Source organism: Tetrao urogallus (assembly GCF_951394365.1).
Source record: "Tetrao urogallus genome assembly, chromosome: 6".
In the NCBI taxonomy this organism is placed as follows: Eukaryota; Metazoa; Chordata; class Aves; order Galliformes; family Phasianidae; genus Tetrao; species Tetrao urogallus.
The window spans coordinates 12,671,782-12,695,169 of record NC_136819.1 but is presented as its reverse complement, the minus strand read 5'-3'; the positions used below and the strand labels follow the sequence as shown (position 1 = coordinate 12,695,169).

The 23,388-nt window shown below is 42.5% G+C and overlaps 1 protein-coding gene across 1 annotated transcript; it reads left to right on the top strand.

The window, feature by feature from the left end:
- Positions 1–2,952: 2,952 nt before the first annotated feature.
- On the top strand, positions 2,953–21,206 carry HPS5 (HPS5 biogenesis of lysosomal organelles complex 2 subunit 2; the record flags this gene model as incomplete). The annotated part of the gene is made up of 22 exons (XM_079536658.1): positions 2,953–3,084; positions 3,491–3,601; positions 4,463–4,527; positions 5,131–5,323; positions 6,481–6,618; positions 7,921–8,132; positions 8,416–8,487; positions 8,577–8,665; positions 9,396–9,574; positions 9,801–9,959; positions 11,084–11,243; positions 13,175–13,298; positions 14,939–15,085; positions 15,809–15,883; positions 16,424–17,025; positions 18,089–18,212; positions 18,408–18,563; positions 19,010–19,129; positions 19,451–19,564; positions 19,871–19,977; positions 20,443–20,731; positions 21,146–21,206. 22 exons carry the CDS (start codon positions 2,953–2,955, stop codon positions 21,204–21,206), a joined length of 3,429 nt encoding a protein of 1,142 aa, XP_079392784.1.
- Positions 21,207–23,388: the final 2,182 nt, after the last annotated feature.

The following is a 23,388-nucleotide window of genomic DNA, read 5'->3' as shown; positions in this document are numbered from 1 at the left end:
ACACCACTGCAGCAGCAACCACAACAGGCCGTGCCACGCTGAGCAGCCCCGCTAATGCTGCTTTCTCAAGGAAAACCACATGGCATCATTTCACAACAGTTTCTCAGCACAATCCATTACAGTCTCCCCAACAGCACTATTATCCTTCAGTGTTATTCGTGCTCCCGTTTTATGCAGAATTTTCTATCGTGGTCTCTGGTCTCCCATCAGCACCTCATCCTTACCAGAAAGAGACAGCTGCCCACATGTTCCAACAGACCAGAAACCTCCATATATGCAAGACTGAGGATTTTCACTTCTTTCTGCCTTTACTTTGCAGTCCTTCAAGGATGTTATTATCAAATGCAAAAGAGACAAAGCCACAGAATGCAAAGGAATTTAAACTGCACAGAACAGAAAGAGAAGTATTTGGGGCTCACTGTGCTGAGTGCCTTGCTTTTGTACTGTGCTATTTCACCCACCTACAAGCAGCCTTTTTGCTGCGGCACGGAGCAACCAGCAGCAATTTCTCGCTGATAGCCGCAGTGCTGCCAGCACCATGCCTGCAGCATGCAGGCAGTGAGCACAGATCCCACAAGTGGCTCCTTCTGCCTGCTGGGAGGGCATGGAGGGCATACACTCATACTTATCATTGTCATGCTCTCTTTCTCATGCAGCAACTAATAGTGGCAGCAGGATCATAAAACTCACAAGCACAGCCAGCATCACACAAAATGCAGAAAGCCACCAGCTGTCTTTTGAACAATGTATCAGTAAAAAAAAAAAAAAAGGAACAATAATCAGGATTTAGTGAAGCTACCATCTTTCACTAACGCAAACAAGATGGCTTCTCTTGTTACAAGAAGTACCAGTACAATTCTAAAATAGAATCTCACCCAGCTGTGAGAGCAGCACGAGGACACTCCTAGCTGCTGCTGAGAGGAAGACCATGTCCTCACACAGCACGCTGTCTTCTTTTCTTTATTCAGACCTTAGGTACATTGTGGAGGTTAAAGCCCTCAGTGAGCTGCTCCTGCCTGCCTCATCATCATCATATCTGTGCTTGATCACTGTTCTGGAGCTTCCAGCAATTGGTGCTGCAGTTCGTGGCAGTGCTGCTCCAAGAAGCAAGGACTGCAATGTGCACAGGAGAAATTCTGCTATTTTGCAGCTCTAATAGCAATTTTAGTCTGCTGCTGAAGACAGCAGCATTGGAGTCATTCAACTGCGAATTTCAGAAGAGATGTTTCTTTGGTTTAAAGCATCTTCCTGAATAGGATAACCAGACACAGGTTATTCCAAGTTCTCCAGTGACAGAATTTTTAAAGTGCTGGTTAATGGCTGCGAAGATCACAGGGATCAGGCAGCAGGCCTAATGCCTGGCTCCTATTTGTCATCGTGCCTGTCTGGGCTGGCACTGTTGGCTGCAGCCTGCAACGGGCAGGGTCTGTGCCGGAGCAAAGTATGGGGTGCTGGCTGCTGACCACCTACAGCTACTCTTCCCCAACTCTGGAAGGAGGACCACCTGGAAACGCCATCACATTCCAACAGCGAGCTTTCCTCTAACACACAGCCTCTCCCTAACAACCGCTGCATCTCACAGCTCTCTTTTGAGAGCTCTCCAGTACCGCCGTCGCGCTCGGGTTCTGAGCAGGAATAAAAGCAACCCTCAGGGCTGTCACTGGCCCCGCTGGGGATGCGCTTGGGGTGGTAATCAGCCGGGGCAGGCCTGGGGTCGGCCCCTCTACCGCGATCAGCTCCCTCAGGGCCCGTACCCGGCGGTGCCGAGGGCCCACGCCGCGCCGCAGACGCGAGGCCGGGGAGTCGGGAGGCCGGAGTCGCGGTCACGTAGGCTGGGCTCTCTGCGGGGCATCAACACGGTGGCTCTACCGCAGGGCCCGGTCCGCAGCACCGGGAGTGCCGTGCCAGGGGGCTCCGGGCCGGGCCGCCTTTGTGCAGGGGCTGCCGCGGTGCCGGGCCCGGCCCGAGCGGAGAAGGCGGCCAAGGGAGCCCCGGGACGGACAGGCCATAGGCCACGGCGCAACCCGCCGGGCCGGGCTCGCCGCCCACGGACCTCCAGGCGTTATCCCCAGTAAGGGCTGCTCGGGGCCCGGGGCGGCGCGGCGGATCGGCCTCGCTACCCTCACCGGCACCCGCAGTGCCCGCCGCCGCCTCTCGCGCGCCGCGCCGCTTACCGTGGGGCGGGAGCTGCTCCGGGCGGACGGGCGGGCGGGCGGGCGCTGCGGGCCGCGGGAGGCCGGGCCGGGCCCGGGGCGGTGCGGGCGCTAAGGGGGTCGGGCCGCCGCCGCCGCCGCTGGGGCCATGGGGCGGGCAGGGGCGGACACGTGACCGGAACGGGCCGCGAGGCACCGGCAGGGCGGGGGAGGCCGCGTCACGTGACGAGGACGCAGGCCGCCGATGCGCGTCCTCCGCGATCACGTGGCCGCTCCCCCCTCCCCCGCCGCCGGCCCCCCTTCACGCTCACGTGACGGCCCCTCCCCCGCCGCCATGACAGTGAGGCGGAGGGGGGAGCACCCGGGGGCTCGGCCGCGCCGCCGCCCCCCCGCCCCATCCCGCCGCGCCCGCCTCTCCCCCCCTTGCCGCCGTCACCCGGCCCCGCCGTTCGCGGGCGTCGCTCGTCCCCCGCCGTGGGGCCGGACGGTTCCGCCGCTCCGCTCCCAGGTCGGCGCCGCCGCGCTGCGGGGGAGGGGCCTCCCCTCGGCATCGGCCCGCGGCGGGAGGGGGCGCCGCGCGTCAGCGTCACGTGGCCGGGCCAGGCGGGCGCGCGTGACGCAGCTTCCTGCCGCGCGCCCGGCGTGACGCAGCGGGCGGCGGCCCCGAGCGGCTCGCCCCGCCCCGCCCCCTCCGCGGGTCACGTGCCGCGAGGCGGTGGCTGCTGGCCGCTGGCTGCTGGCGTGCGGCGGCGCGTGTTTGCGGGGCGCCTGGCCGTGTGCCGCTGTAACCCTGCGCACCATGGCCTCGGTGCCGGCCGCACCCACGGCACTGCCCGCAGCCGTGCCGGAGTCCTATAGCCATGTGCTGGCGGAGCTGGAGTGCTTAGACCCGCTGCTGTCTGCGCTGCGGCTGGACTCCGCTCGGCTGAAGGTGTGTGATGAGCGGTTTGCTTTTAGTTTTAATTAATTCGCGTGGTTTCCTTGCGTGGGTTGTTGTTTTAACTAAGCTCCACGCGTAATCCCTTTCGGTGTGTGCCATGCTCCCGTGTGTGGGTGCTGCAGGAGATGGGGAAGTGAAGGCAGAGCCCTGCTCCGAGCGTGTGTTTGTTGTGTCCTCGTAGGGCAAAAACATGTCTTCTGCTCGGTTCTGTCTTTTGCAGTTCCGTTCAGTCTCTAAGAACACCGTTTTAATTCCCTGTTGGCTGTGCTGACAGCGTTTCACGAGCAGCATGCAAAGTTGGCAAGTGGTGGACTCTGAAAATAGAACTATAATAGAAACAAAAGGTGCCTCTTGTAGCTCTTGCTCAGGTTCTGCATTGTGCCCTTGTCTCTTGCAGTGCACGTGCATCACCGTGTCAAAGAAGTGGCTGGCTCTCGGCACCTCAGGAGGAGGGCTGAACCTTATCCAGAAAGATGGTTGGAAGCAGAGGCTTTTCCTTACTCATAAGGTATGGGGCCCTGGGCAGCCTGGTCTAGTATTTAATGCGGAGGCCCTGCATGAGGCAGGGGGGTTGGAGACTCATGATCCTGGAGGTCCCTTCCAACCCAAGCCATCCTGTGATACTGTGATTCTGTAACGTCCTGCACCAAATCAACCTGGGGAAACAGGCCTGGGGGAGGTGTGCTTTCAGCTTGTTGAGCTGTCTAAACGAGGTGAGATTTCATAGTGCTGCGTTGTGAAAAAGGCTGTGGTGCTGAGGTGTTGGCACAGTGTGCGGTGTAACGGTTTGCATGGGGTTTGAAAGGGGTGGTTTGAGGGGCAGACTAAGTCCAGTTAACAGCAGCCTCAAAGTCACCTGAATATATAAGAGTTAGAGAGAAACCATTCGGTGTGACACCAGAGCAGCTGACACGTAGATAACAGTGCTGTTTGGGTACCAAAATGTTAACTCTCTGGGTAAGTAAAGAAAAAGCAAGCTAGCATGCTTTTTTTATTTTCTGAAAGAAGTCAAGAAAGGGGGATTGCTATTTCTACATCTGGATTCTGTTTTCTGGGTTGCCCGCTCTGTAACATGGATGCAGTCATCTTTTAAGATCAAGAAACATCTTGCTTAATTCTGGCAAAGCAATGCCTGCACGTACAGAAAGGGACTGCTTTTAAGTTTCCACATTAGAGGATGATATATGGTTGGTTTTAGAGAAAGCTCGCTGTGTGCAGACAAAATCCAAACAAAAGCACCTGCACCACACCAGAGCAGTAGCAGCTGTTGGCTTTAATCTGTGTTATTTCATAGAGATAAAAGTTGTGGCCTGGTGGAGGTAGTACAAGAACATCTCTCGTTTGCACTCACTGCTGTATTTGCTTTCAGGAGGGTGCCATTTCCCGAGTTGCATGTTGTCTACACGATGAAGACTATGTTGCTGTTGCCACCAGGTGAGCAATATACTTACAAACCTGAATGCTGGCTCAGTGTTGTGAAGTAACTTCTAAATTTCAGATTAATGTCTATTGAGAACTTGAAGGGAGAGGGGGCAAGGTAGGAAACTAACTGGTAGATGCCTCAACAGAATAAATCTCAAGAGTAATTATTTTAAGAAGAAATTGTTCTTCTGTAACAGAATACCTATTTGAGAGCTAATACACATAAAGATATGATGGTAAACGTTCTTCTGAGTCCATTCAGCCTTGGAAGAAAGATCTTTATTGACTTTATTGACTTGTCACAGTGAAATTTGTAGCTGATACCATTTACATTGTTTAAAATGTGAATATGCACTTTTCCTCAAGCTTAGCATCCTTGTTGGCAATGCCATTCAGTGTAAGAGGAGCCAATCAGAGCTGCTGCTGCTGCTGGGTAGCACGAGGAAGGACATTTCACTTCTTGAGAGGGTGCAGTCTCTAATGTAGCCAGATCTGAGGGGGACTTCTTGTATAGGTTTCCCATTTGTTTGGTGTAAGACATTTTTATAACTGATAAAGTGCTGAATGCCTCTACAAGATTTATTCTCCACTTGTGTTTTCTTTTAAATTTTACAGCCAGGGGCTTGTGGTAGTGTGGGAGCTGAATCAGGAACGTCGTGGGAAGCCAGAACGGATATATGTTTCCTCTGAACATAAGGGCAGAAAAGTTACAGCTCTGTGTTGGGATACAGCTGCCCTCCGTGTTTTCGTAGGAGATCATGTAGGGAAAGTATCAGCCATCAAAATTAACACATCCAAACAAGGGAAGGTAAAGCATTGCTTACTTTCTTTGAGATTGAGAGGTTCCTGAGGACGTGGGTGAGTTTCTTTGTTTAAGTGATATAGAACTGAGGAAAACTTCTAGTAGCTTTGTCTGCTGGGATGAAAAACAGTCTCGTAACAGTGGAAGTGATGACTTCTAAATTTGCTACCCTTGCTTTAGCCAAGTTTGTAACTCAGCAGAAAATGATTTTGAATCTAGAGCATTAAAAACTCTGTATGATTTAGCAATACAAAGAAACAGTGGGTTCCAGCAGGCTTTTCCAGAAGTTCTGACCTAAGTTTGTCCAGACTTCAGGGATTGAGCAAATCCACAGTGTGTCTTAAATGAGTTTGCTATGATCAAGGTAGAGCACGGTCTTGTAGAATTTCCTTTAGGTAGGATAGAGCAACATCTGGTTGTGCCTATTAAGACTGCTGAGTCTCAAGTGTAATGCAGTTCGTTCAGAGCAAGGAATCTATGCATTCCAAACAAAGATGACAGCGTGTAGCTGTCAGATATGGAGACAGTCCACTAGAAAATGGGAGAGCAATTCCCAGTAGTTTCTTATGAATGAGAATGCTGTCTATGACTCTGTTCTGCCACCCATGCAAACTGGGAGACTTGTGTAACATGGAGCATTTGGATAGTTTGGTGCAGAGTAATAAAAAAAAAAAAAGTGTGTGTTGATATGAACCACCAAAATCTGGTGGAAGTTGTTTGTTCTTGTTTTGCATTCAGTAATCCCTTAGATGTCTCATAAGACTGTTAGCTGAAAGTACCCGTGAGCGGAATTGAAACAATTGACAGAAGTGCAGAAAGCTTACAGAGGAATAAAGAAACCTCGTAGTGTTACAAAAGCCATGCTCTTTTTATCAACAAATATCAGGATGCAATGGGATAAGATGATCTTTTTTTCTGAAGACTTCAGTAATGATCTTGGGAAGAGGATAATTCGAACTTAGGTATCTCTGAGCAATAGAACCTTGTTCTCTAAAGGGAGAGAAGAGAGGAACTGCACTGACTCACTTTGTCTTGTGCTTTCTGTTCATAGTATACGTGAGCCTTTTCTGAATTTTGCAGTTTTTAACCTCAAATAGTCTTTACACTAAACTGATGATCAATCTGTTGTTTTTTCTTTTTGTTTTTTCTTGTTTTAATCACAGGCTGCTGCTACTTTTGTGATGTTTCCTGTTCAGATTATAACCACCGTAGATTCTCGGGTTGTTCAGCTGGATTATTTGGATGGAAGATTGCTCATATCTTCACTTACCCGCACTTATTTATGTGATACTGAGAGGCAAGTTACATTTTCTTTGTAAAATATTGAGATCTCCAGAGTCATGCAGGATTGCTACAGTTGGGAGGAGGTTCTGGAGATTATTTATTTTCACTTCCCTGCTTCAAGCACAGTTTAGTAGAACAGATTGCGTGAGACTGTTTCATGAGGTTTTGAACATCTTCAGGAGTGGACACTCCACAAGTTTTCAGGGCAGCCTTTGCTCACAGTTTGCAACTCTCATCAGAGCTTTTTCTTATGTTGAAATGGCATTTCCTATATTGTAGTCTGTGCCTGTTTCCTCTTGTCCTCTTGTGTGCTGTCTGGGTACCACTGAGAACTGCCTGGCTCTGCTTGCTGTACTGTTTTAACCCAGCCTGGGGTACTTATACACATGGATAAGGTCAGATAAGATGTGCATGTCTCCATCAGCTTTCCTATTCCAGGCTGAGCAGGCCCAGCTCTCAGCCTCTTCTCAGGTGGTGGGTGCTGTAATCCCATCATCATCTTTGTAGCCCTTCGCTGGACTTGCTCCAGTATGTCCACGGCTCTCCTGTACTGGGGAGCCCAGATCTGACCCCAGCACCCCAGATATGTATGAGCAGTGCTGAGCATTGCTAGCTTGTGCTTAGCTTGTGCGCCATGACCACACATCCTTCCCTAGAAAGCTGCTCTGCAGCCAGCTGGTGCTGTTTATCTAACCCATGCTTCCTTGGCTTCTCTGTAAAGATGTTGTGGGAGTCAGTGTCAGAAGCCTTCCTGAGGTCAAGATACACACCTGCTTTCCTCTAATGTAACAAGGCAGTCATTCTTTTGCAAAAGGCTGTTAGCATGATTTTCCTTTCATAAGCCTGTGCTTACTATTTGTAATCTGCTTCTTATCTTTCCCATGCTTGGAAGTGATTTCTGAGATCATTTGCAACATTGCCTTCCCAGGGATCTAGCTGAGGTTGTCTGGCTAGTTCCACAGATCCTCCCTCTTGCCTTTCTCAGAGCTACATTTGCTTTCTGCCATTAACAGGAACCTCCCCTGGTTGTTATGACTAAACTCAGATGGATTGACCACAGAAGTTGTCTTCAGCGTTTGCAAAAGAAAGAGGCTTATGATCTGAGCACTTACATAAATTAACAAGTATTTCTGTACCTGGTCTTTTATAAATTTCATGCAGACTTTAGTGTATTCACTGCAGAACTAAAACAAAAACAAAACAAAAAATACCATAACAGTGATTAATTTTTTTACTCTTTTATATTTGAAAAATAAGACAAGATTAATGAGAGCCTTTATTAATGCAGCCTTAACAAATGCATTTTCTCCAAAAGAGAGAAGTTCTGGAAAATTGGTAACAAGGAGAGAGATGGAGAATTTGGAGCGTGTTTCTTCCCTGCTGGAAAAAGCAGTGGGAATCAGCAGCCATTAATATACTGTGCCCGGCCTGGCTCGAGGATGTGGGAGGTGAACTTTGATGGGGAAGTGCAGAGCACACATCAGTTCAAGCAGCTGCTCTCATCTCCGCCTCTCCCTGTTGTTTCTCTCAGGTAATGTGTGTGTGTGTTGTTGGTGATAAAGCAGCGTGGGGCTTCTAGGCCCCCTGAGAACTCCCAGTGGATTCAGATGTTAATCCTAGCTGCCCTATTACTACGTCCTCCTGTAATAATGGAAGTTGATTACTAAATTAAAAATTCCAAAGCCTTGGTTCTGTAGGTGTCTGTGTAACTGCAACAGGTTAAGCCGGCTTTGGGTTTGAAGAGCTGAGGCTATATTATGAATGTGGTGCTGTTGTAGTTAGGCCTTGTAACACACAATAATTTTTCTTTATAGGACAGATCCTCATTACACTAGTTCCATCTGCTCTGCACAATCTTTATCTTTCTCCAAGCTACTATATTTGACGTGAGTATTTTTCAGCACAGCTTCCTGTTGATGAAGTAGTGTACTACCACAGTTAACTTTTGGCTGAGTAACATCTGCTTTGCTTGCAGTGAGCATTATTTGTTGACCTGGACAGAAAGAGGCGTTTATATCTTTATTCCCCAAAGTGTTCAAGTCTTGCTGTGGAGTGAAGTAAAAGGTAAACTTTAAGAGTCTTAGTTCTGTAATATTATCTCTTACATTTGTCACTTATGAAGTCCTTGTCTAACACAGAACCTTTTCAAGCTCTGTTTCTGCAGCTGGATTGCAGAATGTTTATTACAAAACTCATTTTCTTGTCATCTGTCAGCTATATCCTTGAGTAGTGACCTTCTCCCTACCCCTTCCCGCCAACCTTCCCTCCATACTTAGGAGGACCAAAACCTGGTGTAAGCTGATCATACAGCACAATAATCAAATGCTACAAGGTAATAGCCACATCTCCATAGTTCTTCCTCATTTCTGTTTATTCTTAGACCTCCTGTGGAGGAGGGCAATCTGCAGAAAGGTCAGAGTGTTCCTTCTCCTAGCAAATGTTTTTGTTCTTTTTTTCAAAGCTGATCATGGTGCATTTCTCTCATGTGCTCGTTCTGCCTTGATTTAGTTTTTTATCCTTCTTCAGAGGTAAAAGAAAACTAAATAGAATCCAGCCTTTCTAGCTCCCTTCTAGAAATGGAGCTCAGGAAAGTTTTAGTATTTCTGCTTTATAGCTGTTAAATGCTAGTGTAGCACTCTTAAATGCTAGTTCCTCACACCACTTGTGCTGCAGTGTATTCGACTTCTGCATCCGCTCAGGTGGGAAGTAAGTTTTCGGCTTCCTTCAAGAATAAAAGGGAATCCTGGCTGATGGTTTCAGACTCTTAGATGCTTTTGTGCATCTGGTTTTTCAGATATTCAGGACATAACAGTTCACAAGAATGAGTTGTTTTGTCTGCATACAAATGGAAAAGTTGCACGCTTTTCCCTTCTGCTGGTGGACCGCTGCATAGAGCGCCTGATGAGAAGAGGGTTCTGGACTCTCGCTGCTAGGGTCTGTTGTCTCTTCCAAAATTCAGTTATTTCCTGCAGGGTGAGTAAATACCTCTTGAAGTATGCAGTGTAACTCCAGTGTTTCCAGTCCCTCTCTTCTATTAAGTTCTGAAATTCATATTTTTGAAGTTTTTTAAAAGTCTGCTGGGCGTTATACATTTAGTATGAAAATGAGCCTGTTTATATAGTGCCTTTTTGATTTTTTTCTTTTTTTTTTAAGTAGACATTAGAAATAATAATGCTTCTGCTTTACTGTGTATTTTTAGGCAAGAAAAAATTTGCCTCTCGAAAAGTTGGAGCACCTGAAGTCTCAGCTGGATGCTTCAGCCCAGCAGGATCTCATCTCTCATCTGGAAGAACTCATCTTGAAGTTGGAACCTCTGGACTCTGCATGCAGCAGTAGGAGGAGCAGCATTTCATCTCATGTAAGTGCACTGTTAGTGCTCAAAATGTTATCCAGAAGCCTTATCTTCATGGCTTATAGCCATCTCGTTGCTCACTTTGAAGATGAGGCTTTCAGTTTTACCGTATCTACTGTGTATGATAATGCTACTTTCTAAACTTCACTGGTGTAGAGAGGTATGGAATACTACTGAACTTCTTTAAGCTCTTGTATTTCTATCTTCTTTCTGTATTATTTTATGACTAGTGGCTGAGATGTGAACAAAGATTGATACAAAGAAGGCTTTCTCTACAGCTGAATTTTGTATCTTACAGTGTTTCAGTGAAGGTCATCTCAATTGTAACTGTGGTCTCCTCTGGTGAAAGCAGAATATGTGAATACTGAGAACTATCCTAGCTCTGTTTAAAAAAAATTGTCTGACTCCATGAAGCTGAAGCAGGAAGGTCTGCAGAGAAACATGCTTGATTTTTTTTTTTTTTTACATTGTCTCATACATTTAGCTGCTTGGTATTGACTTGGGTGCCCAGAAGCTTTTCAAGAAAAGGGTCGTATTCCCTAATTAATACAACCTGAGTTGTATGAGTTGTTTTCACTCTGAGTGTTTAAGAAGTGAAGCTTGAAAAACAGTAATGTAAAGGGGAAACAAGTTTAGATTTGGTTTGTTTTGTTTCTTTTTCCATTAGCAAATAAGAAAGTCTGTGTAATTTCACTGGATGCAAGCCAAAGGATGTATGTATGTTCTGGAAGCAGGCAGTGTTGGAGGCTCTTTAGTTGTGCTACCTGGGCACGGTTAAACATTAAAAAGAATACAGACTCTTGTGTATGTGACACAACAGCCAAGATGGCTTTGTCTCATAGTCTTGTGCTAAATACACTGGTTGTTCTGCAGCCTACTTTCCTAAGAGCAATTGCAACGCTTACATCTTGATCAAGTCTCTGGACTTACACACTTAGCAGCATGTGTTTACTTATCCATTCTGGATATGCCAGAAATAAGACATTGCATGTGTCTTTCCCAGATAGTGAATTATGAAGTACTGTGAGGTTGTTTATGTGGAGATTATTTTGTTTTGTTTTAATTTGTTGCAGGATGTTTAATGAGAAAGTACAACTCAAAAAATGTCCAACTCTTCTCTTGTCTGACAGGAGAGCTTCAGTGTCTTGGACTCTGGAATATACCGTGTTATCAGCCGGAGGGGCAGTCAGTCAGATGACGATTCGTGTTCTCTCCACAGTCAAACGTTCTCAGAAGATGAGAGACTTAAAGAATTTCACGCACACCAGGAGGACGAGCAGGTGGAACTTGGTAATGTGTTTTAATGCAAATATGTTCTTCGGATGCAGTACTTATGTATTCTACAAGAATTTGATTATTTTTCTCTCTGCTTTTATTTTCCACTCTCAAGTCATCCATCAATCTGATTCGATCAGTCATCCCGCCTTCTAGTCAAGCTCTTTCTTGAAACATTGGAATGTTGGCTCCTCAGAGTGGAGAACTTGAAAAGCAAACAGAGAAAGAAAGCAAAAGGCACAGAGCATTTCCCAGACTAGAAATTCATACTTATTTTCCACCTCTGTGTACAGTTCAGCATAAATGCTAAGGTTATACTGGCTGACAATGAAGGTGTTGATTGAGTTTCGGATGAGATTTGTATTCTGTCCCTATCTTTCTGGTAATTTCAGCTCCAGGAAATTATTTGTTAATCTTGTCTCTGGGATTCTTTCTTCAGAATTAGCTGTAGGCTTAGGAGAGGAATATTAGCTTTCTTGCATGCTTTCATTTTTAAGGGGGATTGCCTGTTAGATACCTGTATGTTGTTGTGGGAATGATATAATAGTTAATAACTAACATTTAGACTATTTAGGGACCTTCTTGTCATTTCTTACAAAATATCTGTCACTGGATGAAGGGTCAAGTGAGACAATGTATGTTCTCTTCCAGTAAAAATCTACCCTTAGCTGTTACAGAGTTGTTGTTTGAGGAGGGAGACAACATTAGTGCTTTGCTGGGGAAAAAAACATGGTGGGTACAGAGGGAATAGGATTTTTACATCTCTGTTTGTCAGTAACGTAGTCCTGCTGACTGGATTACTTCATGTTTGTACTTCTAAGTTTACGTTGGCCTTCTTAACCGTCTTCACCATGAAAATGAGAAGTGAGAAAATATGCAGGAAGCCCATCATTTCTAATGTTAAAACTCTAAAATGAACAGTTGTAGTTTTTGAACGTTAGGAGTAAAAATTGTTGTGTGTGTTCAACAAGCGATAGCAAATTTACTGATTATTTCAGGATAGAAAGATTCTAGATGCCTATTGAAGCATATGTCCCTCATTTGGTATTTAAGAGAAGTGGACTTAATGAATAACTCTGTTTTCTTGCTGCAGTGATGCTGGTTTCCCTGGTCACATTTACGTAAGATATCATAAGCTTTTAGATTATTAACTTGCATGATGAACAAAGTGGCCTTTTAGGCACAATCAGTTATGATCTTCAGGCACTGCTTAGAAGGCTTGTGAATTCTAATGGAATTTCTGTAACAGTATAGCATGTTTTCTGCTCCACACTGCAGGTAGTTCTGACTGTTGCACAAGTGTTCTTTTTTCTTCATTTTAATCACTTAAATGTGCAGCTTGTTCATAACAGGAAATGACTAATCAAAACACATTGTAGATACTAGTAGGTGTATGGGAGTGAAAGGGAAATGATCAGTGGTTCTGTATTTCCTGTGGTTCTTATCAAAAGTCAGTGCCTTTAGTCATGTTTTGAAATCCCGTCAAATAGAAGAGTGATTTAGACCATAGCCATGGCTCATGGTGTTTATGTTCATGCATTATTTAGCTTTTAGGAAATAGGACAATGTAAATTGGTACATATCACAATTTTCCTAACTGCTTAAATAACTACTGGTGCATTAAATCAAGTTTTTTGTCCTCTAAATGAGCTGTAAGCCTATGTTTTGTGGCAGTAGTTTTCAGGCAGTTGTCATCATCGCTTGCCTTGCTGTAGAGCCAAAAGAGCATTAACAAAGCAGACCTGCAAGGTTCAAAGTTAATAATAGAACGTTTGTTGAGACCACGTAGCATGTTTGTTTCCTTGGAATCATCACCATGAAACACTAAAAAGTATGACAGTATCTTATGTAATTTATGTAGTAAGGAAATACTTGTGTTTGTTTCACTGTTTCGTTTTTTGCCAGGCCTCTCTTTCATGTTTCTTTGTTTCAATTCCATTTGTTAGACAATGCATCTCATGCATCTGTGACGATTGAGGCTGACCGGAGTGAAACATTTCTCCCATTCAGCATTCCTTTATCATTTCGTTCCCCATCTCCTCTCGTCTCTCTCCAAGCTGTCAAAGAAAGGTAAAACTTGCAGGACGTTCACTCATCCATTACATCTTTCCCTTTTCTGTCCTTTGAATTTGTAACATTGTCTCCTATAGTTCATATTCTGTTCTGTAAAAATGTGGCATCTGACATGAAAGGCTTGAGATGCAGTCTAATTTGCTAAGTTACTTAATTGGTGTCAAGAGGAAAGCTTTGATTTGTGAAGAACTGCTGTGAACTTCAGTGGAGCTAAGATTTTGACCATTAGATTTTTAAATATCTAGGAATGATTAACATCGTCTTGTAAACTGTGCTTGTGGTTTGCACTTGAAACAAATTTACTAAATGCTGCTTTGAAATTCAGCTTTGCTGGTAGTTGGATTTCTGAGGAATCAGAGAAGGCTTCTTCTAGGCTGTTATGGACAGAAGTTAAAATATGTAATTGATGCTAGATACTGTCAGAACACACAAGATATACTGTGTAGCCTACCACCTTCCTCTCCTCACATAGGCACCTTTCAGTAAATCTAGTTAATTTCCCAAGTGTTCATGGAATAATGGTAGCTTATACTTTGTTTTGTGTAGAAATCAATTTGCTTTTAAAAAACTCATTATAAAATGGGAAGCAGATGGTGTTAAATACATAACTTAAATAATTATTTTCAGATGTGTATGTTTCTTACTCAAAATGTTTCTGGTCCATAATGATGGGCTGAGAAATGGCATACCTCTCCCATGATTACTAGGTATGTGAAATATATTCTGCAACAAAAGACTGATCTGATATCAGTAGTAAGAAGATCTCAGAAGAACTTTCAGATGTACGTGCACTGCTTTGAATTCCTTCAAAACCATGAGCAGTTCTTAAGAGATCAAGTACAAGCAATTATTGATAATATTTAGAACTGAACTTTCAAGTACCAGCTATATTCTATTCATGATTTAAGCACTATCATATTTTACAGTTTCCCTGTAATTCTTCACATACGTTTAAAGTCCAGTCTTTTGTTTGAAGCCTTTCTCTCGTATGCAGGAACATCTAGCTTTAGCTATTCCTTGGTATAATAAAAGATGCCACATTCTCTCTGAGTGCAAGTAAAAGGGTTGGCTTGTTGGTTTGTTTGTTTGTTAGTTTTTAATGTCCTAAGCTAGTCAGAAAGCAAAAGGCTGAGTTCTCAGCTCTTGGTGACCAGGTTTTCTTTGTGGCAGTGGATTTCTGTATTCCTGTTGAGATTTCTCCTAACGTATCCGAATGGATAGGAACCGATGGCGTGATAAGGATATTTTTAATGAGCTTTATAATCTGAAAAATTAACTTCTGAGTACTGCAAAACCATTTCTCACCACCAGAGGACCGTAAGCTCCTAATGATGCCTTATCAGCCCTAGAGTGAAATGTCGCCAATCTGTGTCTGTTGGTGTACAAATGCATGTCAAAATCTAAGTGCTAAATGTTAGTATGTGACTCTTCTTCAAGCAGCAAAACCCCCCAAGTCTTATATATAGAATTGCAAATGAAGTATGAATTCTGAGCAGTTTCTTAGTGATTTTTGATCCTTTTTCAAGAGTTGTTCAGGCTATAAAGATTTCTGAAATTATGGTTTATCTAGAAAGAAATTGCTTGATTCTTTTAGATATGAACTTTCAGTTTCAAATGTTTGAACTTCTGACTTCTAGTGTTTCCAGCTTTGTACGCAAAACTACTGAAAAGATTGGCACACTTCATGTGAGTCCTGATAGCAGAGGGAAACAAGAGGCAAAGGATGACGAGCAACAGCAGGAGGTGTCTGTTAATCCGGTAGCATGTCCACAGGAAGAAAAGGAGTAAGTGCAAAACCTCATTTTCTTAGCAATTGTATTTGCTGGATGTTCTGGGGATAGCAAATCTAAAGAAAACCTACCTTTTGAGCAGAATGGGGAGCTTGCTGTGTTTCCAGCTGCTGTCATTACTCCAGTGGCTTTCACTGATTTTCCTGACTCCTAACCTTGAAGCTGATTCAGTCTATGAATGAGTCTGGATGTTGTGGGGACTGCACAGAGCTGTGACGAGCAAGAATGCGGTGTATTCAGCAACTCTTAGGTAGTGGTTCTGTGATGTCCATCATAGCTATGGATACGAGTCCAGCAGTTTTATATCCTTTCTGAGCAGAGAGTAAATTCTTTTTTGCCCTTAAAACTTTTTTTTTTTTTTTAAATTCTGTCTATAAAACGTCTGCCTTAATGTTTGTCCAATTAAAACAGGGCTAAATTTTTTCATATTCAGGTGATTTGCTAATTTCACCAAATTTTCATATGGTGACGCAATTGTTTTTATTTAGCATCATCAGAAATCAACTGTAGTTAGAGCAGAAGTTTTAATAAAGGCTACAGGTGTGTTATTAGTGGTTGTTCTTGATGTCCAGTATGTTGATAATTCCTATTGAGCTTCTTTAGAAATAAATGTTCCATTTTCTTAATAATGAGATTCATGTCATCTCTTGACAAATCTGAGGAAAATCCTCATGATAATTGTATATACATCATTTAAGACTTAATGTGTTTTTCTAGATCAGAATTGCAGAACCACCAGCTTCCAGAGGAGGATCATCTAAAAGATCTTAAGGATGCAACAGCAAAAGCTATGTAAGCTAAGAAAAATGTAATGTTTAGATACATTGGGTTTTAGTAGAAAAATGACTTTTTAATTGTGTATGAAAGAATAATGTTGTAGATGTCTTCTAATGTTACCAATAAGGCTTTTGTTTTAGCTAGTGATTTGTTACCCCTATTTAAAACCAAGCAGAATGCTATAAGCTTGCTTAAGACAAAAGGATAGCAGTGAAATAACTTTATCCTAACTGCAAGCAAACCAAAAATAAAAATGGTAAAAAGCATAGGAAAAAAATGGAAAAAGAAAAAACCAAAAAACAACACTCAAACCCCATAGCTAACAAACAAAAACCAATTCCAAAAGGAAGCTTGGCGAAGTAGTAATGATATACTAAAATCAAACATACATGGTGTGATTAGCCTAAATTCTATCTGATTCAACTGGAACCACAAGAACAGCTACTGGCTATACGTCAAGTTTTGGAGTATACTTAAGAGTTACACAAAACAGATAATATTTCACTTGTGACCTCTTAGAGCTGTCAAGTAACTTAGCAGCTTTCTGTTCTACAGAGCCAAACTGCAGGATCCCCTGGTTTTGTTAGAACCGCAGTGTATGAAAAGGGCTTTACAGGAGTGGCTTGTCTTTCTGGAAGAAAAATTTGGCAGCAAAGAGCAGTCTGCTTCCTCTGTTCAGAAGAGCAAGACTATATGTGCTGAAGAACAGAGGGAAGTCCTGGAGGAAAACCTGCAAGGAAATCCAAATGGTGGAGATCTGGCAGGCAAAGAACCAGGTTGCATAGAGGAAGACTGCACTGAAAACAAAGATGAAACCTATGAAAGTCAAACCATGCATGAAAATGGTTCTGATTTGAAGGGACTTCTGGATGGCTGCTTTCAGGTGTCCCCCCCATGTGACCTAGAACCAGATGTTCACAAAGATCTGACTGAGTTGACAACGCTGTGCTTTGAACTGCGTGTATTTTCATGTGGGAATGGTGATGCAGAGGAAAGCTCTGATCCAAGTCTGCCCCCAGCAGCTTCGTGGACCTTTGCTTGTAGATTTATACAAAACTACTTCTTTCTTCTGGATTTAAAAAGACTAAAGCGGTGTATTATAACCATGTACACCAGCAGCCCTGATGTATGGGAAACATACATTACAGGATTGAAAGGTAACTAATGAAGGCTTTGTTACTAATAAACTCAGAGCAGGGTTTTGTTTGGGAGGAAAGAGGGGAGGAAAAACACTCAAAGGTACATCCATTTGTTTCTTCTTTTCCTTCTGTGTTACAGTGTGATGTAGGGAAGGGGAAGGTTGATTGGTGGATGGAAGTTTTTGTTCTGTTTTGAGGTGGTTTGTGTGTTTTTCCTTGTTGGCTCCTAGGAGAGACTGTTCCTGCCTTCTCTTTGCAATTCCACAGGAACTGCTTTTGAACTTTCAGCTTAGATGGAGTTTGTTGGTTAAAAACTGTTATAGTTTCAGAACTGCTCTACTTAAAACCAAGTATGTATTCTTCAGTAAGCAGAATAATGTAATTGGAATCAAATGTAAATGGTAATAGGCAAGAGGTGGGAGATGAGGCTTCAGTGTTTGCACTGGCAATTGATGATTTGACTTGTCATTAATGTGAAACAAAACTGAATGGTTCTATGCAAGTGAATGGCTTGTGATCACTTCAGACTTTCTTTTCTGCAAAAATTCTTTAGCCCCATTAAATTCACACTTCCCGATAATGTTGGAAACCAGAACTATGCCTGTTGTCTGTATTCTGCTGCTGCTTTGTGTGTTTTCTTGTAAGAGTGAAATAGTTTCAGCATTGATTTGGAACTAGCAGAGATTAGTCAAGGAACATAACATTTGATGGTTGGTATCTTCTTCTGGGCTCCTGGGAATTAGTTCAATATTTGCATTTCTGTGAGAGCCTTTAAGATAAAAGTGATGGATGCATTCCTAGTTCATCCTCAGTGGGACTTGTGTCTGTGGGCTAATACCCATGTTCCATCACAAGCAACATTTGTGTTGAGCTCTGCTTTCTGTGACATCAGTGACCAAACTGAAGCTTTTGTTTATTAATAGAAGCAAATTGTTGTATATTGAAAAAATGCAGATCTTTTGATAATGTGTTTTATCCAACAGTGCATATATATATTTATATATATATATATATATATATAAAACTTCCCTACTCTTATCAGCGGCTGTGTGCCTGTAAGACGTGCGCTCATTTATTTCAGAGCTAACGTGTCACAGTCCAGTGACTTTGGCAATGGAAAATGAAGATATGTTGAAAATACTGAAACAGCTGCATGACTTGGGGCCTTGGGATGATAGCCCTCTGTTGCTGGTACATGCTCAAAGGTTTGTAGCTAAGTCTTCCTTTCCCTTATCCTCCGTGCTGTTAGATGAGAGCTTGTCACTTAACGTTTTGTAGAGCATTCTGGGAATCTTTTTATGAAGATCACCTTTCTTGAATTTGAAAGATCTTTGCAAGTCAATAATGTTGCTGTTTGGCACTGAGAATTGTTGTTGTTTTTCTTCTCTCTCTCTCTGTAGACTTTATGAAAAATTTGGAGAAACAGCTCTTCGGCCCTTGACCAAGTTCTACCCTTCTATTGTGCCTTCTGATATCAAGCAGCTTTGCAGGAATAATCCAGCTCACTTTTTAGCATATTTGGATAGCCTTTTGAAGTCAGTGCCAGAGGATACAAGGTAAATGGAATGCAGAATCTCTTCATCTGTATCTTTTGTCCTGTAGCTGTGGGGTTTTTTATTTGTTTGTTTTCAGCTGTTTCTGTATCTCTGATGTTCTCAAGCATTAGATGCCTATTCATTCTGCCAGATTTAGTTGCTTTCTCAAACTGGGTTTTGTTAGCTTAGGTGCTAATTTTGACAGAGTTTTTATAAATAATGCTTTGAATAAAATGGTTTTGTTTCTGTGCCTGCAGTTCAGTCTACTGAGTGTGTGTGTGGGGGGGGGGGGGGAAATGCAACCTGTAACCCATCAGCTTGTTTTCCTGTGGTTCCCCTCAGTTCCTAGATTTTTCCATATTTAATTTCATATCATGGTGATCTTCTTGTCCAAGTGCAATTTCTCATATTTCTATATGGCCAGTGTACTTAAAAACAGTATTTTTCCTACATGCTTTGTTTTCTAGGTCATCTCTCCTTAGATCTCTTCTGCAGCCAGAATCAGTACGACTGGATTGGTTGTGCTTGGCGGTTTCTCACGATGCACCACAAAGAGCAAACACTGTAGATGCAGAAGGAAATCCCAGGTAAATTGGGATTTGCCCTAGGTCCTGAGTGCGACAGAAAGCTGCTCTCTGGGCTTTTGGCTGAAGTTCTATATGGAAGTTATGATGTCAGTGAATCCTTGGAGCATTTTGCATGTTGCAGAGTTGAGCAGAAGCAACGAAAGGACTAAATAACGTTGTCCATAATGCTTTAGAGAATGACTGCTCTTAGTGAAACACAGTGAGACACCATCTCTCATTTGTTTCCCTTCTGTTGTGTGATACATCTGATTTTCTCATAGAGAAAACAGAAGTTTTTGAAGAAAACATTAATGGATATAAACAGATTTTCTTATCTTCTAGGCCACGGTCGCATTTGTTTACGTGGGGGTACAGCCAACTCATTCTGCTTTTGATTAAACTCCCAGCTGATTTTGCTACAAAAGAGAAGATGGCTGATGTTTGTAAATCACACGGGTGAGACAAAAAACTTCATACTTATACTCTGACCCTGAAAAGATACAAATGAAAACCACCTGTCTGCTCCTTCCACAAGCACATTTGATTGAACAGTGTTTCCTCTTTTGAGGGTGAATTTTAAGAGTCCAACTCGATGCACCATGTACCCATTTTGGATGGGTGGTATTGCTGCACTGGGTAGTATTGCTGCTGGCATTCAGGAAATTCAGTCACTTCCATCTTTTTAAGTGAGTGCTTTACTGTTGTTGACTGCAGTTCAGACTGAAAATTTGATTCCTGGAAATCTTTACTCTCCTATTTAAGATTTTGGCCCGGATATCTTTTTCTCTGCCTGGAGCTGGATAGAAGAAAAGAAGCCTTTACTAATATTGCTCATTTGGATGATTTGAACCTGTTGAATGAAGAAGATGGTTAGTGAATCTTAAGCAATATGAATGTTTTTCTGCAATATTGCAACTGCCCTTAGTCTTTACTGATCAAGTTTGTCACAACTGTTGTTTCTGTTTTTTTTTCAGTAAGTGTTTTGGAAACAGTTCCACTAGCTGAGTGTACTGCAGCATATTTGAAAAACATAAATGGCTGTTATGCTCTTAAAGATGGACAAAACAATTATTTGCTTTTTGACTCAAAAAAAGCCTTAAATAGTGAAGCATTGCAAAACTTAGCATGTAATTCAGCACTGAATTTTTACACGGAGTCAGTCAAGGCAGTACCCTTCTGTACAAAATTTCTTCACTTATAATGCTGATTTTCTTACGTCTCCAAAGGGAGAACAGAGTAGCTTATGTTCTTTTAAACTACAGACATGTTTAAAGCAGTAGGCTTGTAACAAACTGTGCTTTGCAAGTAACGTAACAAACTCATTTTGCATCCAGGTTCGATTCCAGAGACCACAGAAGAATGGAAGTTTCTTCTGCATCTTGCACAAAATCACAGCAGTGCTTTCCACAACGATGGCCCACAGAATGGAGAAGCTGTCAGCAACAGTGGTAGCCCTAGCTGGCCAAATTGCATCACTGTGGAAAATGTAGCTCTTTTATTAGCCAAGGCCATTGGCCCAAATCGTGCCTTGCCTCTGCTACAAGAATGTGGCTTGATGCTAGAATCATCTGAAAGATTTACTGGTGTCTGTGAGATACTGAAAATTGCTGAGAAAAGGCAAAGGTAAGATGATGCATCAGTGGAAGATCTGTGTATGCACACCATTTATTTTAGATCTTCGTGCTTAAAACTTTGTAGTTAATGGATTAAAAAAAATACTTCACTCTTGTATTGAATTCTTGACTTTAAAACTCAGCTGAAAGTTTTACCTCTTGAGAACTGCGTGTTGTGCAATATAGGCACCTTAAAAGGGGGGAAAAGAGGGGAAGTAGGAAACTAGATATACATGAGGAAGATTCTCTGAAGATGTCTGTCTTGCTGAGCCCTGCTGCTTGCCTTCAAAGAAGGCATGCGTGTTGCTGTCACCTCTGAAGTGTAATCGCATTTCTGATAAACTTTGCTTTAAAAAGAAGTGTTGTTCTTTCTGTTGTTAGCTTCTTTTTATACTGTTTAACTTTTCCTTTGCTTTTATTGCAGAGCCCTGATTCTGTCCATGTTGGACAAGTGTGACCGGTTCTTGTGGTCTCAGCAAGCATAGAGATGGCTGGGAAAGCTTTGGGAACTGTAATGATTGTATGTTAAAGTGCCTCTGAAACTCACAGGCTCTTAAAGAAGTGAGCTTCTCTCAAAAGATTTGATTGTATTGAGCCAGTGTCCATCTGGCAGCTATCTGACTGGAAGCCATTCACAGTTCTTCCTTCTTCCTTTGGAGATGAATTTTGCACTCTAAAACTTAAAAACAATCCAGTGTCTATTTCACAATTGAGCTGGTGTATTTCTGGGATGAAAATTTATTTTCTGAGTCTGTACAACCTTAGTGTTAAGATTGTGAATCCCCCAAAATCAGGTTCTGATGTATAAAACTATTTTTTGTTGTCTGTTTGCAAACATGAGAAGCTGTTCCTAGGAAACACCCAAGCATGTCATTTTTTATTTTCCTGTAAATTGTGTTGATATTTTTCAGAACGGATAATAGTACTGATTGATAGCACTTAAATTAATTCACTGTTGAACTGTAAGATATTTCTAAATTGCCCATAGCTGTTTGCAAAATATGACTGCAGGTTTCAGCTGTGCTATTTCAATAAAGCTCTGGACAACAGTATTCCCCAATGCATTTTGACCGTTAGAAAGCAAGAACACCTCACCTTACTTTAACCCTGGAAAAAAAAAAAAAAGAAACAGCCCTGAACATTTAAAGTATTGTTCAACTGATGCCATCAAGCAGGAAGTCTTTTTGAATATCAGCTAGAATATGAATATGAAGGCTTATAAAATCACCTGGGTTTAATTTCACATCTACAGAACTATGGTTTGTATGAACATGGTTTCTGCACTAAATACATATTTGAACAGATCTTGGTGTAGGTCACTGGTTTTGGCCCTTCTCTCTGTGACGTTCTCACCCTTTTAGCAGAAGGTTGCAGTCAGCAGCTGATGTTTGCAAAAGTCAGTTAAACGATGAATTAATGCATGCATTGGCACTGAGTTCTAATCCTTCCGCATCCATAACTGATGTCAATAAATGAATTCAAAATATTTATGAAGATCTAGGAATAATCTTATCTATATTTGCAGCTCTTACACTGTTGGGAAGTAATGCTTTTATTTTCATCAAGATAGGACTGTAGTAATACAGCTTTCAGACGGCCTGACTTTTTCATCTCGGTTGCAGGAAAGACTACTGTGAGGAGTTTATTTCACTAGAGGATATGAAGCTACAGATAGAGAATTGGTAGCAGGCTTTCATCTCTTAATAACGTTGCTTGTGGAAAAAAGGTACTGCTAAAAAAGAAAAGTTAAAAAGTTTTCAGTTCTGTGTTTTGACGTTGGAAACAGCCCAAATCCGTCTGTCAGAAACACCCCACACCCTCATGTTACACTATGGTAAGACTGTTAGAATAGAACCCAGGCACTTGCAGTGTAGGGAGGTTAAATAGGTCATGTTATCCTACCTGCCAAGTGAATGTGCTGCTACCTCAGTGGCTTAACTGTTTCTTGCAGTGTGTCATATCTTCAGCTGAGTGCTCTTGCTGCCCTTAATAGGGAATTTTGCTGATTTCATAATAACGAAGCTGCCTTATTTCTGGACTTAACTGCTTTGCTTTATCCTGTGTACATTGTATACATAATCTCTTTTTTGCTTCTGTGAAGTTCTTGTACACTTCAGTTCTGGTGAGGGCTGGGGTGTAGATTTTTTTTTTTTCTTTAACAATAAATCATAACTTTACATGTAAAGTTTTTTGGTTTTTTTTTTTTTCCTTAACTTTGCGTTGGAGTAGTCATACAGCTAACATAATGGGAAGCATTTGTTAAAATCTGGTGCCTGAAGTCCTGATGACTTCAGTCAACTTGTCAGTAAAGAGAAAGAGTTCATTCTTGAAGAAAAGTTGAACACGATGTGAAATAGTTTCATGTCTAGAATTCAGTTGTACAGCACAGTGCCATCATCAGAAGGCTCCCTGAGGGATCCCATCTACCACCTCTCATCAACCAGCCAAGCATACTTCACTCATGGGTTGAGCCTGCCTGCACTGAAGCAGATGGGCTGTGGTTCCTCTCTTGTTTTGCTGGCTGTTGGTAGCAAGGACCCTGAAGAAGCAGAAATGAATAACGGGGCTTTGCATAGAGCAACTTTAAGTAGAAGTCCTTAACCTGCCTCAAAATGCAACTTCACTGTTAGAATCATCAGAAACCTTCTGGTAAATGAGTTTTATTAA